Consider the following 15,443-nt stretch of genomic DNA (forward strand, 5'->3'; position numbering starts at 1 on the left):
CCTATTCTGACTACCTGGCATCAGAAAGTTGTCACTGATGTTGACTTTGATTTTTTTTTTTAGGCAAGTGAGACATTGAGAACAGGACACTATTGTGTAAATTCATTCCTTGTTAGTCAGCTTGAATGTCAGGAGCAGCGCAGGCCTCCAGGTGCCACTAGCAGGGATTTTAGGCCATTCTTAGTACACTTTCATACACAGGCTATTTTTACAGAACAGGACCCAGGTGCTCTGTAAATACAGTCTTCTATTGTGAGGCAGACTAATGAAACATGACAAACACGTGAAAACCCACCAGAAGCATGACTGTGACCCAATTTGTTGCTCACACCCATGGTGAAAATAACAAGGCCACAAAGGGAGAAGAACGGCAGACACAGTAGGAATATATTCATGCTTTGCTTTTAATCACTTCATAGAAAAAGTATTTCAGATTTATTTTTGAACACAATATACAATATAATACCATACATTGTGTGAAACATTTAATAACCCACCTGCAACAACTGGCAGACTTGAACATATTATTGACAATAAAAGAAACAAACCCATCTCTCATGCAGATAGTGCTAAATCTGGCTAACCATTTGGACACAACTAGGACCAAAAAAAGAAGAAGCTTGAACATAGTTAATGTTAATACTGACAATTTGAATTTCAAAACTGCTAACAAGTTTGGTCAGAAACACATTAGCACAATCAGTTACATAAGATCATTTTTGTTGGTAATTCAGAATGTTTCATGTTAGTGCGGGGCGTGTTGTAGCATGCTAACAATACCGTCCCCATGAGATCTACTTTTACATGAAGTGCATTAAGTGTAAAAGGAGGCAATCGCTTTGTGTTTGTCAGTCGAACCTGTATGTGGCCTCGTATATCAGCAATCTTCATTCAAACGCCAGATGGAGAAGCTTAGGTTGTAACGAGCCACTGAGGGGAGCTAAGCTAATATGCTAAGCTATTAGCATACTTTAAAACCGAGCACCGACTAAGCTAAGATGTTCCTAGCTCCTACATCCAAGCCTACGCAGTTTAACGTGTCCTCTATGTTGCCTCTGGGTTACCAAATTGCTGATGTCAGATGAAAACCTTGTAGTGAAATGCAGTTGGTCAAAAATGTGTTTAATGTGTTGTATTTTCTTGGATTCAGACTATTTCAGCAGAACTCTGATATTTGGAAAACAGATTTAGATGAAATTCAAGACAGAAAAACAAAGTGACAACATTTTTGGTTTAATATTCATGCATAATATTAATAATTTCCATGTTCTTGTCTGTGACATGATATTAAAATTTATCTAAACTTGTATGTGAAAATTAAAAAAAGAAGCTGTTTCGTAGATACAAGGTTTCCATCTAACAACAACAATATGTCTCTTTAGCTGCTGCTCTGTTGGGCACTCAAAACATTGTGCGAATATATACTTAGATATATTTATATATATTTATATATATAAAAACAATATATGATACATATATAAAAAGGCTCTAATTAAGAGTCTTCTACACATTAGACACCACCACTTCCAGGTAATGCAAGTGCATATAAATTAAAATAGATTTTACACTGAACCAGTATTTCTTATTTACAGGCTTAAAGTATAGAATAAATACACTGTTATAAACAGCAAAAGGACCAACTTGAGCTTCTAGCGACAAACAGTAGAGACAAAGGTTTGGAGTGATGGGGGTAAGGCCTTATGAGGCTAAGACCTCATCCAGACACATACATACATCAACGCTTGTGCATACATATGAAACTTACTCACATACTCCATACACAAAACTAAGCATGCTTATGTGAAATCAGCTGAAGTACCTTTGAGTATCAGTAAACTAATTAAAAAAAAGAGAAAAAGACGTGATTACAGAAGCCACGAGAGCCAAAGTCTAATGGCCTGCAAACCATTTCAAGCCATCAGACATTTTTGGGGGTTGTTTTAAACTAGAGCGCCTAATTATTCCTATTATTATTTTTGTTAATTTCTTTCTTCTGTGGAAACAGGCATAGCCTTACATGCTGAATCCAGCAGTTCCAGCTGTGCCAAATCCTCATAACCTGACTGTCCTGGAAACCTGATACAGCAGAGAGGGAGGGACAATATTCAACTGACGTCAATGAGCAGGAGCAGAACATCAGGGATTTTTTAGCGTGAGGAAGAAATAGCTGGCCTGATTGTTTTGAGGTCGTGTCCGCGGAGCCTAGAGGGGTTTGTAAACCATGTGAATACTGACGCTGATGAGGGTCGAAGAGTGCCTTTCAGACAGGCAGCTGCAAGAGCGCCTTTAATCATCTGGTCTGGGCCTGATTGCAAAGAGGCCGGGGTGGGGAGGGGGTGTTACATCAGACGGGTCTGTGGTCAGAATCCATTTCAACTAACAGGATTATTACCACTGTAGCATACCTGTGGGCTAAAAATAGACTCATCGCTGTTGCGCATTTTATCCTGAGCAGATTTCTTTTCATCGCAGATCTTAGCAGCTTGACGTAAGGGCCTGTTTGCTCGGGTTTCTGCGTATTTTATCTGGCAATGAGGGCTTGAACGTGGGTAACGCCTGTTTCACAGCAACATAACTGCAAAAATGAACAGACAAAAGTGTCTAGCTCAAACAGTTTACACTGAAAGATCAGCAGGAATCATGTAGGAATTTAGCATTTTGCATGAAAAGTCGAGTGTTGGTTTGAAACAGCAGGAAGTCCAATGGTCTGCAGGCCATTAAAAACTAAAAGAAAAGCTGTTTAACAAGAACGAGAGGTGTTGTATTTGTGTGCAACTGTGACATTCATTGACTGACATGTGATACAGAAAGCAAGAAGCTAAACCTGCGGCGTGAACCATGGATTTGAATTCCACGTGTAAAGAAGGAACTTGTGCTGAAATGTTTTCTCGTTTAGATGAATTTGTCCAAAAGTTGTTTGTCGACATTTGTTTGGATATCTCTATTGCCCAATACATGGAAGACTTTTTTCAATATACAAAGAAAATTTGCTCTATTCAGTTAAGAAACAAAACAAACAAACAAAAAAACATTTCACAGACATACTAGAGTGTTCAATAAATAAAAAACTATTATAAAGACAATAGTAAAAAAGGCACACAAGTCCTTTGACAAATGGTACAGGAAAAAAGTAAACACTTCCTCTTGCTATACAAATGTGTCTCCATCAGTAGATCTCACTCTATGCTACTTCTAGATCATATCGTGTATCGGTAAAAAAGTCTCAAGGTACAAAACTTCTCTCAGTAGTGTCAATGTCCATTTAATGCCAGTCCAGAAAAGAAAAGTAACCATTTTCCAAACTGGCTGAAATCCTTCAAGTTCCACCATCAGTCTTGCTTTCCCATCAAGACTCAATTGTTCGCGTGAATTATTTCCTGAGAACTCTGAAGCCGCTTCGCTGAAACCGTCCGTCCGTGCCTGGCTTCAAACACCCAAGTGCAACATGCCACTGCGCGGGCAAAACTAAGCCCTTGCCTCTGTGGGCTTTTTAAAAAGGACAGCAAGAGGATTTTCCCCTCTTTTTCCAAAAAAAACACCCGCCTTTCAAATCACCGAGTGAACCTGATGCTGGAAGCCCTATGTGTCTGTGGGCGAAGCCTCGTGCGTCACGATCTCTATAGCTGTCGTGGGCTCGATCATGCCTTCCTCGTCATTCTCCTGACCGTCCAAATAGTCCAGCGGAGGAGAACGCGAATCTCCTAGACTGTCCTCCTCCTCCTCCTCCTCATCCAGCTCTTCCTCCTCTTCGTCTTCCTCCGCGTCGCCGTCTTTTTCCATTCCGTCCAAGTCCTCCTCCTCTAAGGTCAGCTCAAATTGAAATTTCTCCCCGCCCCCCGGCCCTCCGGTGCCTCCGCTGTGTCCGTGTGTGCTCTGGTCGTAGAAGGGCGGAGAGGGACTTTGGGGAATCATGCTCTGGTACCAGTTCCTGTTGTCCTCCAGCGTGTCCAGAATGTCCTGAGCATCGGGGTGGACCAGGTCGGCCCAGGTCTCCCACAGAGGGTGTACGATGTAGTCTATGAAGCCCACCTGAAAGAAACAAACGAGTGTTAGGAGTCAGTGTCTTTTAAAGCTTTCCTGGGAATTCTCTCCATCATAGCTAATACAGTTTCTGCATACCTGGCTCTTTTCCACTGAGGCTGTGTGTTTATCGCACATCGGACTGATCTCCATGCCCCGCTCCCTCTCTCTGTCTCCTTGGTGAAAGAACTCCTCCATTATCCGATCAGTCCACTGACGATACAACTCCAGGGACTTAGTGGGGTTACTCAAGTCGGCGCAGTGCACCATGTTACGCAGCACCTGGAAGTCATACAGAGTTGAAGACTGTGTCACTACACAGACTACAAAAAAGAGATGGATGACGTGACTGAGCCCCTCGTGCACAAACTTGTGCCATTATTACTGCTCAGGCAGACGTCACACATACCTGTATCCTGTCGGTGTAATTGTCTAGCAGCAGCACTCCGGAGCTCGTCACCTTTTTCGTTTCTACCATAGTCTTCAGATCGGCCAGCAGACTCATGTGTTTGGACATGTCAGTGGCCAAAACCTGAACAAAAGAAGAAAAAACACTTGATCAGCATCTGGCTTTGGAAAGTTTCTTTTTTTTTTAGTTTTACTGTGAAATAATTGTAAAGAAACAAGAATCTGGAATTCCTACCATGTCGATAACCATCTTGCGCAGGGACTGACGCTGCTTCTTTGTGAGGTTCTGGAAGATATCACAGTTGTCTTCCTGTAGCAGCTTGAATCCCACAGCCAGATGATGGTTCTCCAGCACAGACTCGTCGTTGTACATTAGAGCCAGCTCAGAGTCTGCGTAGTGGTTAAAAACCGATGGTTAAACATGCTCCGATGGCTTTGTTTCGTCTCATATGAGTGCACACTTTTTGTTTAAGCGTTTCAGACTTACTGGTATTGATTAAAAACTGGTTGGATACTCCGGGATGATCAACGTCATGGATAGCCGCAGCAAAGATGGCTGCCAGGATCTCGAGATCTGTGAAGACCGCCTGTAAAAGTAATCAGAAAGGAACAGTGTTAAACAATGTCCCGAGATTGAAGCTGAAAGCAAAGAGCAGATAATCTTTGACACTGACACTGAGTGGCAATGTGGGAGAAATCCAGTTGTTTCTGTCACACTCTGCCTTCACAGAAAAACGGCACACTGCCAAGGTCACATGAGGACGGAGAATTAGTATTTCCTCAACAAGCTAGCTAATAGGCTGTCTGCCTTTTTTGTGAAGATCCATTGTGAGAGTATAATACGCCGCCGGCTGGCTGCTATGACGACAGATGGGGAGAGCCTAGAAGTGTAAATCAGGATCTTCAGATTGGGTCATGTTGACATGGCTGCATCTCACCAGCTACTCGAGCTTGAATAGAGCTTTTAGAAAGTGTCCACCGGAAAATCTGAACAAATAAGGCGTGTGAGAGGGGGGATTCTCTCAGAAGAGGAGAAGGGAAAATATAGATGATTCATCGGAAGGACGTGGAGCTCTTTAGCCATCCAGGAAAGTGACACACGAGGTGATGTAAGTGCTCACCCTCCTAATTTAGTTTTCCCTTATTTCAGCAGATTCTGGCTCCTGATTCAAAAACGGACGAACTCAACCAAAGTGGAGAGCTACTGTAAGGCCAGCTAGTGATTGGTATTACCAAACCTCGAGTTCAAGTCGGACTTTAAGACATCGCTTTCAGAAAGACTTACATCCAGGGCTGGAGTTGAGAGGAGGATGTGTGTGGACTGTGCTACGTCAGCAGCGTGCAGGCTGTTGTGGTAGGCCACATCTGAATGGTAGTGATCTTCTAATGTCATCATGTAGGCCACAAATGTATCTGCCGGGATCTTAAATGTCTTTAGAAGGTCTCGCTCCTAGGAGAAGGATACAGGGATGAACATGAGGAAGGAAACCAAGGTAACGTTTAAGTAGTAGGAAGTAGTAGAGGAGTCCTTACCTGGAAGATGGCGTACATGATGCAGGTGAGAGGTCGGTTGTTGGAGAACTCTGAAACCGAGAAGATGTTCAGGCCCCACTTGTTGAGGTCCTCCAGCTCCTTGGACAGCAGCTCCTCCTTATCAGTCTTGACCCCGAAGCGTGCGATGCTGCTGCTCGAGAGCGAGGGCCCGTGGGAGACCTTCTTGACCCCGCTAATCTGTGTCATCAGCTGCTGCTTCTGCTGCTTCTTCTTCTCCCGTGTCTTGGATGTTGGCGATGGGATCTCCACCTCATTTTGTTTGTCTACGTGAGTGGGGATTAAAAAAAAGATGGATTTTGGTCAAGTAGAAGGTAAGAGGCTTATTCAGCAGTTCAGTGAAGATGTCTTGTATGATGGTTGGGATGTGAGAACCCAGGTGCGCTATATAGACGCACCTGTGGCAGGTTAATTCCTCGGGGGGTTTATTGATTCGCTCACTCATTCATTCATCTGTCCCTCCGGTCGTTTGCTTATTTATGCTCGCTGTCATCCATGTCTCTCTCTCAGAGCTCCCACTGTTCATTCATCCACATCCCTCAACCCCCCTTGCAGCGCCCCCGCCCCCCCATCCCAGCCTCACAGCAGGTGGCTCAAATCTCATCTCCCGCTCTGTGACTCTTGGAGGTCAGCCCGTTGACACACTCAAAGCTGAGGCTTCGCCACGGGCAAAACTGTTGGAGTTTTTTTGCAGCTCTATCAGATTCAATAGTTGATGACATCAGCGAGCCTGTGCGGCTAAATAAAACGAATCGGAAGGCAAAAAAATAAAAATAAACACTGACATCACGCCAGTCTCTGTGCTAAAAATAAACACGATAGAAGTGATTTTTTCCTGTAATGAGCTTACACCGCCGTGTTTACTGCAGTCGCAGAGGAACCGAATAAGACCCTGCAGGGACCGGCTATTCTGCACGCGTGCGCGCCGCGCGCTCGTCTATCAAGCCTCGACTCGGCTCATTGCTGGCCTATCAGCCTTCCCCCGTGGAGGGTTATTCAATTACCAGGCGTAATTCAAATAATCACTTTCACTCTCATGCTCTCCCTCACATTTCTCTGCCTTCTTCTCCTCGCGCCTCGATCACTCTTCAGTTCTCGCCTGGTAATTGAGAACGGGCAATTAAGCACACTCAGACATGTGCTGCGTGGAAACAAAAGGAGGAGCAATGTATTGCTCTCTAATTTATTACAAGTCATTGTCACCACTGCTGTGCAGTGTTTGCGTGTTGCCTGTATATAACATATATGTGTGTCTGTTAGCTGAAATATGGATAAACTGAGCTCACTCTTTTCTCTCAACTTAGCTGGTACGAAACATGCAAACAAATCAGCAGATGAAATAAATATCCCAATCGGCTATTTTGTCTCTTGTTTTTCTTCCGCTCTCACTTTCCAATCCTCTGTCACCTCCCACGTTCACTTAGATTTCAGCCAAACTCGTTTCATCCTCCTCCACAAGCTCTTCCCTGAGAGATTCGGTGGGGAAGATGGAAGAGGAGCCTGGGAGACGACTATTTTCCCAAAGTTGGGTGTGCTGGCTGATCAAAGGGAGTTATGACAGATTTATGATGCAAGGACAGCTGGGAAAAGGTCCCAAAAAATAAATTAAAGGCACACGTGAGCTGCCGTGCCGAAAGCAATCGTAATTGGAAATCCTTGATTAAAATCGTCCCCGCTAAAAGTCTGAGATGTTTATTTATCTGGGGGATGAATCGTGCCCCACGAGCACCGTTTTACCAAGCATGAGGTCGTCTGTCACAAAACGATGGGACTTGTGATGGATCTACCAGGCCTATGGCATCAAAATTTAATTTCCCTGAGACTGAATGATGCTCTGTTTTTTTTAGTAACAAAAATAGGATAAAGCAGAAATAAGTGCATTACTGATGCGATGTTAATCTTAGTGGATGGAAGGATTAAAACAGTTCTTTTGGTGAGCTAAGGACCGATCCAGGTCCGCTGTGCTGACTCCTTTTCTTCTGATTAATATTTTCTCTTTCCTCCTTTGCTTCTTCAGCCCCCTTCAGCAGGGTAATCCTCATTTCCTTATCGAAGTCGTTGGTGAGTGGATTCTCGGATCGGCAGAGAGAGAGAGGGACAACAAGGTGTCCCTGCTGACAAAGATGCATTAAGATGGGGATGAGTCACCCAATCTGCCGAGCTCATCTCCCTGCCAGCAAAGGGGGTTCCTCTATACCTCCATTTTTTTCCCTTCACTGCAGTGAGGTCTCTCCCTCCCTCGCTCGTTTGCTGCTTCTCAAAGCCCGTCTCGCTCTAAACGGGGGCGAGGGATCCACTGACAGCGCTATACCAGCGGGGGACGGCAAATGATCGGAAACAGAGTGTCTGAATAATCTCGGCTACCTTTATGAGCATTATCTCTGAAATATATCAGCTTTTTTCTTTCTCCCTCTGTATATCTGGGATGAGATCATTTACTTCTACTTTATTTCTCTGGCTTTGTGCATCCTGCATTGAGCACTCTTCCGTAGACCTATCAGGTTTCCTGAAAATCAACTTTGAATCTGTTTTGTTTCATCGGTTGTTGATTGATGTTTCTAGAGCCGTTTGTTGCATTACGGTTTCTTTTTGTGCTTTGGTGCCAAGAACAAAACCAGAAAGGTTTTAAAGCTGAATATTCATAATTAGATGTCCGCATCTATTCTCAGACGTGCAGCCCACGCCGACAGCATCCAGTTCCAGTTCAGACTCCGAAGCCTTCTTTACAGTCAATACCCTTTTTTATTCTCGTAATATTTTGAGAAATTAAATATTAATACTTTTTTCAGTTCTGTTTCAACGGTCAGATGTCATAAACGTCGACACAAAGCTTAATGGCGCAGTTTTTTTATGGTACGCCCCCACAGGAAACCAGCCAGAGCAACTTGCACAGCTCGACATCATGCAAAAGACCGAACCTCCACAAAGAAAGAAAAGAAATTGAGCTCTGTGAGCTGTAATGTTGCATATCTGACCAAACACACAAGTCATAAACGTGATTTGTGGAGGCTTCAGATGGATCATAAACGTCCAGTAGCTGTTTTTGTTTAACTTATGAACATGGTCGTGATTTTGAGTTTGTGTACACAAGACTTCCATTTACCTAGGAAGGTGTTGGAGATGAATTCGGAAACCTGGTTCCCAGACCGACTCATCTCGGATAGGTGCGTCAACTCCCGATTCAACATTCTCTTGAACTGCAAGAGAGAAAGAGGAGGAGGGGGAAGAGAGAGAGAGAGAAATGTCGTCAGTTTCCACTGGAGAGGAAATCTGGGAAACATTAGGATATATACGGTTACATGGAAAATTCACAAGTGCCCAGTTTTATTCTGCCAGGTCAAGAATGTCACTTGATATTTGTGCTTTTTCTCAGTTTTCCCTGAAATGAATTAAGATGCAGATAATTATTAGCGTCAACAGTGAGTAGGCTGCCACTTTTTAATAAGCCTCAAATTACCCGCAGCAAACACTTTACAGTTTTATTACGCTGGGTCGCATATTTGGGGCATTTAGCCATTTTCCCTGCATCAGTGTGCAAAAATTTCAGTGATGCAAGAGGAAAATCTGCACGCAGCTCGAGACGTTCCTCTTGTTGCCAACATTTCACGTAATTTCATGTAATTTGCACATTGCGAACAGTTCTACGGTGGTTCAAACATTTAAAAAAACACTTGTGATAAACAGGCACAGAGTACACAGAGACCCAGACACTGCAGCAGCAGCTGTTTATGACAGGCTGTTGCATGCGCGTGCACACACGGACACACAGCTCTGCAGAGGGCTCAAGATGGAGCCCGAGCCGTCGGATCCCCCACCACCATCGACAACAACCCTCTAATAATGATGGAAATGTCTTTGGGTGCACGCGTCGTGCCCACAAAGGCAGCCGATCGGTTCCAAACCCATCTTTAGCTTCTAATAACAGCACAGCACAGAGAGCTATAATGAGACCAGCGCGGTATCCCCACAAGCTACGTAGATAAGCGCCACACACCTTAATGTAACCCCAAGACACCGACAGCAGGTAATTGGCTTCAGGCATTTTGGACCCCGTTTTCTCGTTCCTACACAAAGCCAGAACTGTAATCCAAAAAGGGAGGATGGGGGCAAATTAGAGGCAGATGATCAGGATTCCTCCAGCACCCAAAAACAGGGGGGGAAAAAAAAATCCTCTCTTCTCTCCTCTCGGGTTTCTCTTCTTCTCAGCAGCTAAGAGAGCAGCTCGATGGTGGCTCACTCTCTCTCTCAGCAGCAGAAAAGGGCCAGCTCTGAGTTTCCATGCTTGGGAATGGAAATCTGGGAGGATGGACGGATGTGCGTGAAAGAAGGAGCTGTAAGCGAGGAGACCCAGCGGGCTCGATGGATCGGCTGGAGCAGCAGCAGCAGCTGGAGCCGTGAGCTGGGGACTGTCTGCGCACTGATGAATAATGGAGAAGAAGCGAGGAAGGGAGGAGGGGAAAAACGGCGATGGAGAGGGGAGGAGGAGGAGGCGGGAGTGAGGCAGTGATGTTCATCTGACTAGAGGGGGGGGTTCCTCTACTGGATTTGTCTCGCTTTGCTGCTCTCGCTGCTGTAGCACTCCCTCCCTCCCTCCTCTCGCCCTCGCTGTAGTCTGCCAGCCCCAGCAACACACTCCAGTCAGAACACATGATTTGACAGAAAGTGGGGGGGAAAGGGGGGAGCCCAAACTACAGCTTGGCATTGGTGTATATGTAAAGTTATAAAGGGGTGTGTGAGTGATTGATATTTAATATCCATTTAATATGAACTCTCTTTTTTCTCTCATCTACAAAACCACTGCAAGTAATGTCCGTCCTCCTTCATTCCCAGGCCCTGTAATGTCATGAAGCTGTGAAACTGCGCCTCCCATCTACGAGTGAAACAATGGGAAGAGCGAGAGGGATGCTGCAGCACGTTTTGAAGAATATGAACGTACAGCGATGGTATTTCTAATCGCCATTATCTCTATTATCCCCTCCCGCCCCCTCTTTTGTGTCTTCTGTTGTCTCCTGACGTGTAGCCACGGCAGCCATTGTGGAGAACTCATAAGCCTGTTCATTATCCGCACCCCATAATAATATTAGATGCTGACAGGGTGTTTGTGGACGGCTATTTTTAACAGCCAAGACACAGGAGGTGAGACGGTTAGAGAAGAAGGAAGATAATTGTGTCCTTCCTTCCCCAAATTAGGTGACACGAAGCCCACGGTTTCTCTCGCTGCCTGTAACTGCGTGTGCGCCAATTACCAGAACACCCCAACGCCATGGCAACAGCACTAGGTAGCCAGTGTAAGGCTGTTTTTTTTTTCTAAATGAGGAGAGGGGAGGCGAAGGAGAGAGGCTTCCCCTATTGCTTCCCAGGCAGACATGTGCTGTAGCTGCTGAGCTGTCACGAGGACTCACCACACACATCGCCACTGCTCGCATCCACTGATGCACAGGCTGAAAGTCGCCTCCTCCTCCTCGCCTCCACCACCATTCCCTCGCTCTGCTTCATCTATCCCTCACTCTCCACCGCTTACATGTCAATTTCTCTCTCGGCTTCCACTAGCCAACACAGTCATCAATCTCTGTCTGTCTGCTTCGCTGGCAGAATCGATGGGCTGTCCTCAGAGCAGGTGTTGATACTGGCTGTGGTGTACAAGGCCAGGCCCACCTGACCGGAGCGTAACACCAGCAGCACCAGATGTGTCAATCACGACTGGGCTCTTATGTGTGAAAACCTTGAGGACAGCTGCGACGCCTCCCTCACGCTTCAGAACAAATCCACAGGAAACTGTAAACAGAGGTTCCCAGAGAATCTCTCGGCCCTAATGTGTGTGTGCGGGAAGATGAGGGGGAGATGAAAGCTTTCCCGAGAGAATTCCTTCCGGATTATCCTGCCAATGAGGGAAAGAACCAGAAGCGAGGAGGTGGGATGCAAGGAGAAGAAAAAAAAACACAGAAAAGGAGGAGGCAGCTCTTTATATAATAGCTCACTGCATAATATATAAAGAAACCAGAAATAACAGGATGCAGTGTCGAAGTGCCGTGCTTCCCCCAGAAGCTGCGAGAAAAGTGCGCACATGCTCCGCAGCAGCCTGCGAGCGCCGTCACCTGCATTTAAACCCAGTCAGTGCTGACATGTTTTATAAGTGTGTGTGTTTCAATGTGTCGCTGCCAGTGTGTGTTTGGAGTTGGCTCTTTCATGAGGGAAGCCTCCTTATCTCCCACTGACATCATGACACTGGAGGGATATTAACCCATCCAAAGATGTGTGGATACATCTCTCCGTCACTGGAATCTTTATTATATCGTTTCACCAGTTAGCTCCTTTCATTTATTATAATCTAAATCAGTTTTTTCAACAAATTTTCCATTATTTTTGCTTTTATCTCGTCTTCCTCTCGCTTTAAGCTCCATATCTCTGTCTTCTAACCTCTTACTCCTCCCCTTCTCTCCCTGCTTTCGGTGGGTGGGTTGATTCAGCAGAGAGGTGCTCTGACAGAGGGAAGGAAGGTGAATGGAGCCCGTGGTACATCAATGAGAGGTGGAGGGAGGGGCATTCGTGCAGAGCCCCCTCCGTTCAGACGTGATCCCATCGGACAGCTCGCCGTGCAGGGCGGCGAGGCGGACAGGTGGACCGGAAGGCAGACACGGAGTCTCCCTCTGACACGAGACTGATCTTACGCAACATCAGCGTGCTTCCATTATCTGAGCTGGCGCTGCAGCCTCAGGGTATCGTGTCTGTTACTCTCTGACTGTTTCTCCTCATCGTTCTGATCTTTTTGCACCACAGCTTAGAGGATGACTGAACTGCAACTCTCTGGTGTTGCTGAAATCAGCTGAAATTTTCTAGTTTGTCTCGTTACCCATTTGCGCCTGAAGTGGTTCAGACTGAAGTTGTGTCTCTGAGCCACTAGTGGGTGCACTACACCCATTCTGGTCAGTCTTGACTTAGTACTGGGCTCCCAGTCGGTACTGGAATTTACAACTTATGGCTAAATCTGTAAATATCTTTGCACCTCTGTGAAGGTGCGAAACACACTTTAAAAGTAATCAATTTCTTGATTTAAGTCACTCAGGATTTGAAGGAGCTGCAAGTTTTATTTATTATCGTGATTTTTATGCTTCTCAACACAGTCTCATATTCACAGCACGCATGCAGCGTTGCTGATTATAACTCGTGCAACCATCTCCTTTACCAGCAAACGTGCAGCGTTTGCGGTTAATCACCTCCTCAGTTTAGCAAACGTGTGACGCCAGATTGTAAAATCGGCACAGCGGCGCGGAGGGGTAGTGACATAACTCGGAGAAGATCAGGAAACTTACCTACGTATGAACTGTGCGTATGTTGGTTAGAGATACAGACAATTCTGAGAGACGGCCTGACTACCTCTCACTTCCTCTGACTCACTCGCTTATGCTTGTGTGCGCGTGTGTGTGAGAGATGGAGTGTATTCATGCATCTGTGGTCCCGTACAGTAAAATATAGAGGGGGGGAAAAATGAAGGTTTCAAGAGCAAAAAAGGATGGGAAGGAGAATCGCTTTTAAGCCGACTGATTGATTCTAATCGCTCCTGGTGATCACAGCCTCAGATGTAGTTTGCTTCACTATTTTTAGGCTCGAGGCTGCAATGCTCAGCTCGAGTCGGGGCTGCTTCGAAAGCAGAAAGCAACCCTCTGTTAAAGACCACGCTGCAAAAAAAAAAACAGGAAATGCTCAAATCGTCTGTTCTAAATTCTCCTCCTAACTTCTGGCAAAATAAAGAATTGCAGAAATGCGTTCTCGACACTGTGCACCCAAGCTACGAGCACTTCACCGCTACTTCTCTCGTCAGACAACCTGAGTGTTTTGGCCTATGTCAAAAAAAAGTCTTTGGTACCCAGCTAAGATACACTCCTTTCCATCCGCTGGACCTCCTGTGATTTAAATCTGTGGCTCCTTCCCTCATTTTAGGCAGTTGGAGACATTAAAAGCAGACAAAGCTGAACTTTTTATAAGCAGTAACTATGCAGTTACAGTGAATACCGGTTATTGTCACTTATAGGTCACTTACAAACTAAAGAAATCGCTTTGGCATTTGGCCAGGAAGAACAAAACGACATCTGCGCTTAATTATCTGGAAGCACCATAAATCTCTCATGAGTTTGATTCTCTGGGAGTAAAGGTTATCTAGTTCCACAGACAGAAACAATTTGGGAATACGCAGCAAAGGAAGCGTAAAAGACCCCCGAGGCAAATGCAGAAGGCAGGTTTGACCACCATGAGTTGAAAATTAATATTCAAAGGACAAACTTTTCAGTAAATTGAAGCAGCAATAAATACTCCCAACATGCTTCCAAAGTGAAATCATGTGCAGACTTGAAATAAAATGCTGCTAAAATTCGCTCCAAACTCCACCAGGATCAAAGGGCATATAAGTACACAATGTGTATGAAAAAGCAATGTGTATGTAATATATTAAAATATATATATATATCCAATAGCATTCAGTGCAAGAAAAAGCTTGAGCAAGCCACAAAACATCTGTTCTTTTAAGTCCAAGCAAGGCAGGAAATCTCACCAAATGGCGAATGATTACAAACTGTGTCTACCAGCATAAAATTATAAAAATAACAAAACTCACCTTCCTCCAACCGTTCAGCTTCCCTAATTTCCTCTCTTTCTTGTCAAAGCAACAGGCGCCCATGTTGCTGTGTGTAAAGTGCAGGGTAGAGTGGGGCTGCTGTCCGTTAAAGTGTCTCAGTCTCAGTCTGACTACAGCATGAGTAAAAGGACCAAGCCTCTGCTCTCTGACGCTGGGAAACGCCACAGCTCTAGTGACTCACTCGGGACTGCGAGGTCTGATCAGGCTCTACCTCACACCCTGTGTCTGTGGAGCAATGACTGTGTTAGACCTCTGCTACATACACACTCCCTCTTGGGGTAGTCCCGCCTCTAGCCTTTCCCCCCCCTGCTCCTCTTGCTTGCTGCTCAGCGCTCTTGCAGCTGGCAGTCACATCTCCGAAGCTTTGCTGTCACTGTTAAATCTACTCAGGTGACCGGCTCTTTAAAAAGCCCTTTACACGTGCTCGTCTCCATCAGATTTCTTCAAGGTTTCATTATTCATTCTAAGATGCAGTAATTTGCTGCTTGGTGTTTGTGGATTTTGTATTGGGGGGGTGATGATGTCATCATCTCAGGCTCAGGAATAGGGATTCATTTTTCCTTGAGCTTTGTTTGATAACCAAGAAAACACTTAATGAATTAATGCACATACCGTATTTTTCAGACCACAAGGCGCATTAAGTGAAACAAATCAGTCAGATAAGTCAAACTTTACTCAGCTCATTCTTCTTGCTTCCTCCACTTCCGTAACATTGATTCATTAATGTTGAATTCTCTGCAGCTGCTCTATTCCCATGTTGTTGCAGTATATTAATGACTAACCTCGTATTGTGGATGGATTATCTCAGTTGTTCTCCTGACTGAAGTTTGGTCCG

At 45.1% G+C, this 15,443-nt stretch overlaps 1 protein-coding gene across 2 annotated transcripts in view; it reads right to left on the reverse strand.

Annotated features, from left to right (window-relative positions):
- Window positions 1-386: 386 nt before the first annotated feature.
- The window catches only part of pde4ba (phosphodiesterase 4B, cAMP-specific a), a gene marked incomplete at its 5' end in the record, with an annotated part of 164,828 nt that continues 149,771 nt past the window's right edge, over window positions 387-15,443 (reverse strand). For both annotated transcript variants that reach the window (XM_005948780.2, XM_005948779.2), the window contains 8 exon segments: window positions 387-4,029; window positions 4,120-4,302; window positions 4,430-4,552; window positions 4,664-4,818; window positions 4,916-5,015; window positions 5,714-5,878; window positions 5,962-6,245; window positions 9,083-9,176. In XM_005948780.2, the coding sequence (XP_005948842.2) occupies window positions 3,580-4,029; window positions 4,120-4,302; window positions 4,430-4,552; window positions 4,664-4,818; window positions 4,916-5,015; window positions 5,714-5,878; window positions 5,962-6,245; window positions 9,083-9,176 (1,554 nt within the window).

Source organism: Haplochromis burtoni, unplaced genomic scaffold, assembly GCF_018398535.1.
Source record: "Haplochromis burtoni strain Fernald_Lab_line unplaced genomic scaffold, NCSU_Asbu1 Contig_606, whole genome shotgun sequence".
Lineage (NCBI taxonomy): Eukaryota > Metazoa > Chordata > Actinopteri > Cichliformes > Cichlidae > Haplochromis > Haplochromis burtoni.